General features: G+C 53.5%; 1 protein-coding gene across 1 annotated transcript; it reads right to left on the minus strand.

Moving 5' to 3' along the window:
- Window positions 1-1,767: 1,767 nt before the first annotated feature.
- On the minus strand, window positions 1,768-9,823 carry GET3 (guided entry of tail-anchored proteins factor 3, ATPase). Its single transcript, XM_068980810.1, has 7 exons — window positions 9,620-9,823; window positions 8,622-8,769; window positions 4,793-4,941; window positions 4,555-4,705; window positions 2,724-2,831; window positions 2,432-2,629; window positions 1,768-2,028 (listed from the first exon to the last, which is right to left on the minus strand). The coding sequence occupies exons 1-7, from the start codon at window positions 9,778-9,780 to the stop codon at window positions 1,897-1,899; spliced, it is 1,047 nt and encodes a 348-aa protein (XP_068836911.1). The 5' UTR covers window positions 9,781-9,823; the 3' UTR covers window positions 1,768-1,896.
- Between the last annotated feature and the right edge of the window lie 754 nt (window positions 9,824-10,577).

Consider the following 10,577-nt stretch of genomic DNA (forward strand, 5'->3'; position numbering starts at 1 on the left):
GACAGGCTTCAGGTTGATGGGCTCCATACTCAACCTGGCTTCCCTTGTAGCTCAGCTGGTAAAGAATCCATCTGCAATGCAGGAGACTTGGGTTCGATCTCTGGGTTGGGAAGACCCCCTGAAAAAGAGAAAGGCTACCCACTCCAGGATTCTGGCCTAGAGAATTCCACGGACTGTACAGTCCGTGGGATCGCAGTTGGACATGACTGAGCGACTTTCACTTCATTTCATACCTGACCTGAGGCCCCTATTTCCTTGGCTGTATCCTTACACACGGCTAGCAGCACAGCCTCCCCCTACCCCCCACTCCCCCACCCCCGTGCTCATCTCCCATCCTCCAGCTCCCAGTATCCCCACACACTTTTGACTGCTGGACCCCTGCTGGGGCAGAGGCAGGTTGCCCAGGCTAGTTCACATGCTTACTAATTGTAACAGCGAATATTAACAAACACTCCTTGGCAGGTACATGCCTGGGGCTGTTGTAAAGGCGTTACCTATTTCATCTCTTTGTGTCTTTACACGCAGGAAATGTGAACTTGGTGACTTTGTTATTCCCGCTAAACTGAGGCCCAGATGACAGACAGCCCTTTCATGACACACCTGGGATTTGAATCCCGAGCAGTTTGGTTAGGTTATAAGCACTTCCCTGACATGGACCTGCCTATACTGGGTGGTGTACAACCCGACGGAGTTGCGGGGGGGACACGTCTAGGCTCGTGGCTGGGTTCCCCTTACACATGCACACCCTGGCACACCTAGATCCTGGATGTGCGTTGTCTAAACACTACTTCCTGACTCATTTGTGTCCCCAAGCACCCCCCTTTTGCCCCCACCCACATTTAGCTCCAGCTTGGAACTTGCAAATGCCTCAGATGATGCCAGTCCTGGGTCTCTCAAGCAGGGTGTGACAATGACTGTCCAGGGAGTGGCAGAGGGAAGCATGAAGGGGAGAAGGCGGACTGTTAGGTGTCTTTCAGGCTGGTGTGCTGACCCTTCCAAGGTCAGGTGAATTTGTGCCAGGGCCCTATGAATGGCCCCCTTCTGTTTCCATTTTAGGAATAGGGGACTGGTGCTCAAACTGCAGGAAACATGCTAGAGGCCACTGAGACTGCTCTGGGGGCATGATGGGACTTCAGGCCCCTCTAGCCTCTGAGTTTTTTGTCATCTTGTCCCCTGAACTGCCCCCCTGCTGCAGTCCTGTGCTGGGACAGGCTGATGCCACGCCATTCCATAGAATAGGAATTGGTTGTGGGGGGGAGGTGGGTGGAGACTGTTAATCCCCAGTCTGGCAAGCCCAGCCTCTGCCCAGGGCGCCCACTAATTCCCAAACCAAACAGCAGGCAGTGCTGGGCCCGCTGCCGGCCTAATCCGCTCCCCGCCAGCCTGGGGCTGGCCAAGGGGCCTCTTGGTTCCCACGCTCTGAGCCCTGAAGGACGTGGGCAGATGCAATTTCTCCTATTCCAGGCTTCACAGCCCAGAAAGACACCCTGACCCACGAAGACCAAGAAAACAGCACCCCTTTACGAAAGAACCCTCCTTCCAAAATTGCCACAATAAACATGCATCTCTATTAGATCTCTGTTGTGACAGTGCCTCTCTGGATGTGACATCTTTGTGCAGTGTACAACCTGTGCAACCGTACATGAAGGTACTAAGCCCCAACTCCTACCTCATATCAATATCCACAGAAGTTTAAGATCATTTTATTGAGGGAGGAGAGGTGGGGAGAGGTGGGGGTGCAGCTATAGCTCCCCCAGCCCCACCAGGGGGAAAAGACCCCCTCCCCGCCTCCCATCCCCCAAGTGGTTCCCCTGTATTAGAGGGGGAACTTTGTGCAAACTCTGCCCCGGTGGGTGGCGGGTGGGTGTGAAATGGCAGCTGGGGCTGGTGGAGGTGCTACTGAGCACTGGGGGGCTTGTAGGGCTCCAGGAGGAGAGAGGAGAAGGTGTTGACCTTGTCTGCTCCCCGAACCTCATGGGGCAGCAGCGGCAGCTTCACAATGTGGAAGTCTTCGTATAGGTCCTCCATCTGTGGCGGGGGCAGAAGGCAGCAGTCAGGGGGCCCCAGGGCAGGGACAGGATGTGGTCGGTGTAAAGGGTCAAGCTGGGGGTGGTCTCAGGGTCAGGGAGAGAATATGAGCAAGGACTTTACAGGGTCATGGGTGGGAGTGGCGCCAGTGAGGTCAGAGATCCCGGGCCTGGACCTCCCACTCCCCAGGATCAGAGATACCCAGGCCAGCTAGTCTAAAAAGGCCAGAATCAGGTCTGAAGCAGGAGGTGAAGGGCAGGGGATTAGGCAGATGAACAGAGAGTGAGATGGAGCAAAAGTTCAGAGAACACAGTAAAAGATCAGCTGGGCTGGCTGGGCTAGGCCAGACCGCAGCTTCTGGGGGTCAAAGTGTGAGACTTGGCGGGAGGGTGGGTGTGCGCACCTGATCCAGGTACTTGGCTTGGATCTTGTGGCGGGCCTCACACATCTTACAGGGCTTCTCGGGATCAGGGAAGACGAGCTGGTTGACGATGATATTGTGCGTGTCAATCTTGCACTTGGCCAGCTCCTGGATCAACCGTTCGGTTTCATACAGGGACAGGAACTCCGCAATACACACACAGATGAAGGTTGTTTGCTCCTGTGGGAGGCAAGAGAAGACAGGGAGGGGCAGGTCTCAGCCCTGTCCCCATGGTTCCCGGAGCCTCTCACTGCCCACCTGGACCTGAACTCACAGGGTCCTTGAACTGCTCGCTGACAGAGCGGATGACAGGCAGCGTTTCTTCCAGCTTGGAGGCCAGCTGGTCTGCGTTCATGTCGCCGAGGCCCAGCATGTTGCACATCTATGGGGATGGGAGAGGGCTCACGGTTTACCTGGTGCCCATTACACTCCCTGGGTCCAGCTCACTAGACACTTGGTTGGGGAGGGCAGGGCGGGTGGGGGGAGATGGGAGGAAACGAATCCCAACACCTCCCAGTGGTTTAAGATGTAGGCCCTTGAGCAGATCATACGGGTCCATCCCCAGCTCTGCCCACTTTTGTGGGACCATGGCCAGGTTAGTGCCTCGGTTTCTCCATGTGTAGAGCTGCTGTCCTATACAACACACTGTCACACACTCAGAAGGGTGCTTGGCATACAGGAAATGCTCCACAAATTCTACTACCTGAGGGGGGTTTCCCTGATGGCTCAATGGTTAAGAGTCCACCTGCCAAAGTGGGAGACATGGGTTTGATCCCTGATCCCGGAAGATCCCACATGCTGAGGAGCAACTAAGCCCGGGTGGTGCAACTACCAAAGCCCCTGCACCTAGAGACTCTGCTCTGAAACAAGAGAAGCCACTGCAGCGAGAAGGCCAGGCACTGCAACTAGAGCGTAACCTCCACTTGCTGTAACTAGAGAAAAGCCCTCGCAGAAACGGAGACCCAGAGGAACCACTGATAGAAAAAAAAAGTTACTACCTGAGATTCAAGTCCCCACCAGGGGACCACCCATAACCAGGGAGGTGGGAGTGGTGTGCAGAAGCGTGGGGTCATTAGGGTTGTCATGTCGTGCTAGTAACAACCCGTGGCGGGGGGACCCACATGCTCTCCATTTGACAGACACGGCCCAGACAGGGGAACTGACTTGAGGTCACAGAGCAGTATCACACCAGAGCGCAGTGCATTTGAACCTGGGCCACCTGGCTCTGGATACAGTAAGTCCCCTACATAGGGACCTTCAAGTTGTGAACTTTTGAAGATACAAACATACATCTGGTTTCACCCAGAAGCCAGAACTTGTACTATTAACATCAGGCGCGACTGAAACTGCAGCTTGCCCTCTGTCTCCTATTGCTGACGATCCTTCAGCTCTACCACCTCTAACCTCCTCTCCCTCCTCCGGTCAGTAACTCTTCTTGCCAACTGTTGTACTGCATAGTGTACTTTTTAAGGTACTGTCCTGTGAGTTTAAAAATGTTTTACTTTTTGTGTTTTTTTATGTATTATTTGTGCAAGAAGTATTATAAACCCAGTACAGTATGGTATGGGATTCCCTGGGGGCTCAGCGGTAAAGAACCCGCCTACTGATGCAGGAGATTCAGGTTCGATCCCTGGGTTGGGAAGATCCCCTGGTGAAGGAAACAACAACCAACTCCCGAATTCTTGCCTGGGAAATCCCATGGACAGAGGAGCCTGGTGGGCTACAGTTCATGGGGTCACAAAAAAGTCAGAAGCAACTGAGCAGCTAAACAACAATACAGTACAGAACTACAAAGACAATCGCGTTCTTTGGGCACCCAGGATAACTCTGCTGAACTTACGGACAAACTGGACTTACAAACTTTATCTCAGAATGGGACTCATTCATATGTAATGGACTTACTGTATGTGGTTTCAAGCTCTGTCTGGGGCACTCAAGAGGTGGAGGCAGGGACACCGAGGTGGAGGGGGGCGGACAGTGAAGACCCAAGCCCCCCACTGGGAAGCGCTGACTGAGAGGGCACGTGGTAAAGGCCTTTGTTACGGTGTGACTGGGAGCCCTGTTCTGACTCAGGGGATTCCTGGCTGCCCGGGGGCCCTGCCTGCCTGTGAGATGAAGGGGCTGATCTGGTTCTTGATCTGCATGAGGCGGCCAAGCCCCCGCTCGACGATGGTGGGGAAGTTGAGCAGCCTCAGCGTGTGGCCTGTGGGCGCCGTGTCGAACACCACCACGGAGAAGTTCATGCCCTTCACCAGCCTGCAGGGAGAAGAGGGTCAGGCCTGCTTTGCCCTTTCTTCTGCCCCCAGCCCCAGGCAGCACCCAGTACCCCTGGCCGTGCCTGACCTCATCACCTCTGCGTAGCTCATGGCCTCATCGATGCCTGGGAATGCGCTCATAGCTTCTTGCATCATCTTTTTGCCCATGCTCAGCATGTTGTCCTCTTCAAAGAACTCATCCGGCAGCTCCGCCACGCCCAGGCTGGGGTCAATCTCCTTCGGGCCGAGGGGGTCAAGATTCAGGCTGCTGTGGCTGGGGCCTTGGCACCGAGGCACAGAACCTGAGGGAGCCTGGGGGGCGCCTGAGCACAGCCCATCATCAGATCACAGCTGAGGAGACCCCCGAGGTGCCACGGCCCCTCCCTTAGGCGCTTCGGGTATTCAGCGACCGCAGATTGTCAAACAAGCAGATGGAAGATCATCAACTGTCCTCAGTGCCCAGATGGAAGCCAGAGCCCACTGCAAGGCTTTTTCTTTTTATCTGGCCACATCCTGCAATGTGTGGGATCTGAGTTCCCTGAATAGGGATCGAACCCGTGCCGCCCGCAGTGGAAGCATGGAGTCTTAACCACTGGACTGCTGGAGAAGTCCCTGCAGGGACTTTTCACTGGCTGTTCCCCCACCCAGCCCAGGACCTCTTCCAGATCAGTCCTGTAACATGAGTCTTCCTTGAATGCCCGAGCTAACAGTGCAGCCCTAGACCCGCAGCCCTCTTCTCCTTTCTCCTTAACATCTGGCCTCCTGAAGATCCCCTGGAGAAGGAAACAGCAATCCACTCCAGTATTCTTGCCTGGGAAATCCCATGGAGAGAGGAGCCTGGCGTGCTACAGTCCACGGGGCCATAAAGGAGTCGGACACAACTTAGCAACTAAGCACACACGCACATGGTGTCTACTTATCATGTCTATCACCTGTCTCCACACCACAGTGCCGGCCCCATGAGGGTAGGGGTTTTGATTGTTTTGTTCACTGTGGTGTCCCCAATCCTGGGAAGTGTGTGGCACAGAGTAGGTCCTCAGCTTGGATGTAGGATCCATGAAAGGATAACCAAGCCTGGGGTCCCTGGCCTGTCCTGCATGCAATGCCTCTCTATCTTCTGCCTGCGTCACCTCTTTTTTTTCTTCTTTTTCTTTTTTATAATAATTTTATTTATTTTTGGCAATGCTGAGTTTTTCTTTGCTGCAAGGGCTTTTCTCTAATTGCGGCGTGCAGGCTTCTCATCGCGGTGGCTTCTCTTTTTGTGGAGCACAAGCTCTAGGGCTCTGGGGCTTCAGTAGTTGCAGCGCCCAGGCTCTAGAGCACAGGTTTAACGGCTGCGGCACATGGGCTTAGCTGCTCTTCGGCACATGGGATCTTCCTGCATCAGGGGGGATTGAACCCGTGTCTCCAGCATTGCAGGCAGATTCTTTACCACTGAGCCACCACGGAAGCCCCTACCTCTTCTTTTTGACTTCATGGTTTCTGTGGTGAATCCCTCAACTCCCTGGACTCAGAGATCACTTCCCTATGGGGAGCTCGTCCGCATATCACCCCCCACAGTCACACCCTTGATGGGTTATTCCTAGCCACTGGCCCACTCTTTGACCCTAGCTCTCTCAACTCCTGTTATTCTAGATCTCTCTGGGCCACCTCATCCTCACCCCTCTGCCCCCTTGTTCACTGTCGGTGTTCGTCTTGGCTGGCACCCTTATCCAGCCCAGTCTCCAGAGGATGCCTCTGCATACACACCCTCTTTTCCCTCTACAGTTGGCAAAAGCCCCATTCTCATTATTTGCAGCTCGCTGGCATGGCTGCACCAAGGTAAACATCCGAGGAACATGCCTGACAAACAGCTTCACCTTGCTCCCCACTGCTGATCGCAAATCTCCAATGGGCATTTGACGAGCCAGACAGTCCACCAGTGGGAGTATTAATGCCACATCTCCTTCCTCCTCAAACACTTTCTTTCCCAAGTGGCCCACAGTCTCTGCTGGGGCTTGTGCCTCAGTGAGAAAGTGAAGCCACTGGCCACCAACACCCTCATTTCACCCTAGAAAATGCCCCAGTCCTTCCTTCCAAGTCCCTGGTCCTGGCACCACAGCCCAAGTCCTGGGTCTGTGCACTGGAGCAAGCAGTTGCCCACCTGAGGCCCCTCCTCGGCTGGCATCCTTATTCCCTCCTGTAGCATCACTTGTTCCTTCCAGTTGAAGCTTTTTTTTTTTTTTTTTTTTTGGCCACACTGATCAGCTTCTGGGACCTTAGTTCCCAAATCAGGGGTTGAACCTGATCCTCAGTAAAGAGAGACCCCAGAGTTCTAACCACTGGACTGCCAGAGAATTCTCTGCAGCATTCGCATCAGCAAACACATGTGCTCTTAAAATCTTTCTCAGAAAAGCCTTCCTTAACTCTCATTCCCATTCCCCTCCAGGGATGGCCACGCTCATTTCTCTGCTCCCATCATGGTGATCCCTGTCTCCACTGTGGTTCACCCACGCCAGGCAGGCTTTTGCGCCCATTCCCAGGGTGATCTGCTTAAAACGGATGTGCCTGCCAGAGCCAACAATCTTTCTGCCCAAGTCCCTTTGTCCTCCTTGAGTTTAGGAGCCCATACTATCTTGCTTCCCTCCCACCTCACCTGGGGCTCCTCCTTGGCCTCTTTCACTGATTCTTCCTCTTCCCCTGCTGGACCCTAAATGTTGATATGCCCCTAGAGTTGTTTCTGAGCCTCTCTATTCTCTCACTCTTTCCTCCATTCACACAGCTTTAAATAAATATCACCCTTGGGACAATGACTCTCAATGCCAACCTCTTCCTCTAGGCTCATATAACTAAGCCACTGCTCTGATGTCTCCATTTGGATGACCAATGGGCACCTTGGTCTCATTAAGCCAAATAAAATTCCCCATTTTTGCCTTCTACACCTGCTCCTCTCCCAGTCTTCTCCATCTCAGTTGCCCAGGGAGTCAACTAAGAGATGTACTGAATTCATTTCTTTTCCTCATGCATTATAACCAAGCAGTCAAATTGCTTTAATTCCAAAATACATCCCAGGGATTTCCCTGGTGGTCCAGTGGTTAAGAATCCGCCTTCCAATGCAGGGGATGCAGACGCGATCCCCGGTCAGGGAACTAAGATCCCAATGCCATGGGGCAACTAACCCCACATACTGCAACAGAAGCCCCTGTGTACGACAGTGAAGACCCACCGGAGCCCAAACTAATGAAAATAAATCCCAAATTTTACCACTTTCACCTCCCTCCCCACCAAGTTTTGGCTGCCACCATTTCTAGCCTGGGCGCTGTCCCAGCTCTCTTTGCTTCCATTCTTGACTTTATAGTCCAATCTCTTCATGAAAGCTACAGGGAACTTTTCGAAAAACGATGTGTCCCATGACATTATTCTGCTTAAAACAAACAGGTTCCCATTAAACTTGGAATCAGGGACTTTCCTAGCGGTCCAGTGCCTAAGACTCCACCCTCCCAATGCAGGGACCTGTATTCAACACCTGGTTGGGAAACTAGAGCCCACATGCTGCAACTAAAGATTCTGTGTGCTGCAACTAAGACCTGGCACTAAGGTCCAGAGCAACTAAATACATAATAAAAATAAATATAAAAATATATATAAATTTGGAAACAAAGCTTAACTACTCCCAGTGGCCTGCTAGGTCCTATTATTGATGTCTCCCTCCCCTACCCTTGCTCACTCCAGCTACTCTGGTTTCCTTTCTGATCCACAAACGTCTCTCACCCAGTCCCCTGTGAGTATGCTGAAGAGGGGAAAGTGGAAAGACAAGAGGCTGGAGAACCTGCAGGACATGGTAGCTAATCGTGGGTGTTCACAGGAAAGGCCTGAAGGTGCCTTTGACAGAGTTGGGGGGTGGAGCGTGGGGTAGGCCTGAGCCCTATTGCACTCACCATGGCAAAGAGGTTGTCATAGCCTTTGACCTTGGTAGGCACCTTGGAGAACTTCTGGTCAAATGCATCGGAGATGTTGTGGGCTGGGTCAGTGGAGATGATTAGAACACTCTCCCGCCCCTTGGACAGCTGGACTGCTAGGCTGCAGCTGGGCAAAAGAAAGGTCAAAAGGTTGGGGGGGGGCGTGAAGAGTCAGGCTCTGCTCCCTAGGTCTGCAAGGGGGAGATGAAGGGTCGCAGGAGCAGGGGACCTGGATCAGTAAGGGCCTTGAGAGAAGAGTATGGAGTACTGTGGGATCAGGCCTCAATCTCTGCAGTGGGACCCTCTCAGATCTCACCTACTGAACCTTCCACCTGGCTAGAGCGGTAAGATTCGGCTAAGTGTGTCAGTCTGGTGTGATGCCTGCTTCTTCGCTGGCACAGGGTGGCATCACGATCCCGCTGTCCAGTCAGCACAGCCTGACCCTGTGTCCGCTCCCTCAACGCTAAGCTAAGGGGTCCTTTGCACCTCTTGCTAAACTCGGTGGTTCGGTCCATTTGTCCAGGGTGATCTGCCCGGGGGATCCCTCCCCCTCCTCCCAGCTGACTGGGATAGCCTGATCATGTGCTCTCCCTCCCGCCTTCCACCCCCACGTGGGCAGAGAACGACAAGGTCCACCAGATTAGGATAGTTCGCTCAGGTGCCCCTCCCCTTCTCTGGGCACACTCTGGTACAGTCTACCTGATGGGGACATCTAAGTGCTCTCCCGGACCCCGTGCGCTGGATTCAACGTGGTTCAGCCCTTGAGCCCCAACAGGGATGGTCCAATTCAGAGGGTGCCCGGCCGGCTTTCAGGAGGCATCTTCCACTTGCTCCAGATAACTTCTGGAGAGTACAATCCAGAAGACCCCGCCCCAGCCCTCTTGCCCGGCTGGTGCTGGAAGACCCGGTCTTTCGCCTCCCCTTCACCCTGTGGTACATCCCACCCGTTTTCCCGGCCCCCACCGCAGCCTCTTTACCTGCAGGTCGTCTTGCCAACTCCACCTTTGCCCCCAACGAAGATCCACTTAAGGCTGCGCTGCTCGATGATGTTGCTAAGCGTGGGCTCCAGCGGCTCCACATCAGGGGCATCCTCGAACTCCTCTGCCTCAACCCCCCACCCGGCCACCCCTGCCGCCATCTTGGAACCGGCTCACGTGATCAAGCGGAACGCACCATGCAAAGCACCTGCAGGGGAAATTTCCTATCATATCCCCATCAAGGCTAGAAGGTTGAACTGATTTTCTCATAGCTTAACTTCTAGGAGCTAATAAAAGCTATATGTCCAATGTCTTCCCTTCCAAGCTTCATCATGTCAGCCTCTTGTCTACATTTTCTTCAAAGACTCCCCCTGTCTAATTAATGCATTGGTACATCCCAGGATACTCCCCTTTACTGATTGGCCTTTAAGTCTAGCAGCACTCCTTTCATTGGCTACATCTTTTCTTACTTTCACCAATCACTCTCACGTCCCGGTAGCACCAACCTCCCCTTAGCAACCGACCAAACACCCATTCCATGCCCTTTTCAAGAAGTTAGTTCCGAGGTCCACCCTGACCTGACTCCATAGGCTCAACTTCTTGTCGATCATTTCCCGCCCCTATTCTCCGAACTAGGTCCCAGCACCCCTCAGGTCCGTCTCTTCTGTTATTCAATTGGCTGGGAGCCATCGGGCTCCTGACGCAAACCAATCACAGACGAACCGATTAGTTTGCTGGAGACAGTTTCGGCGCTGCGAGTGGGTTAGAGAGAGAATTACTCCAGTTGGGGGCGAGGTCCGCAGATCCTTGTCCAGTGAGCCCTGAGCTCCTTTGCGGGCTTACATCCTTGTTGTAGAAGGCACCCGATTCCCCAAAGCCTGCTTCCACTTTACCCCAGGTTCGAAGGGAAACTTCAGTTCAGCCAATTCTGTTTGAAACTCTGCCCTGGGCAGGAATA

Source organism: Capricornis sumatraensis, chromosome 9 (assembly GCF_032405125.1).
Source record: "Capricornis sumatraensis isolate serow.1 chromosome 9, serow.2, whole genome shotgun sequence".
Classification (NCBI taxonomy): Eukaryota; Metazoa; Chordata; class Mammalia; order Artiodactyla; family Bovidae; genus Capricornis; species Capricornis sumatraensis.

Coding starts and splice junctions, on each gene's coding strand:
- GET3 (XM_068980810.1), bottom strand. CDS start 9,780: ATGGCGGCAGGGGTGGCCGGGTGGGGGGTTGAGGCAGAGGAGTTCGAG. Junction 4,942..8,621: donor ATGACAACCTCTTTGCCATG/GTGAGTGCAATA, acceptor CTCGGCCCGAAG/GAGATTGACCCCAGCCTGGG. Junction 2,832..4,554: donor TCAGCCCCTTCATCTCACAG/GCAGGCAGGGCC, acceptor CCATCCCCATAG/ATGTGCAACATGCTGGGCCT.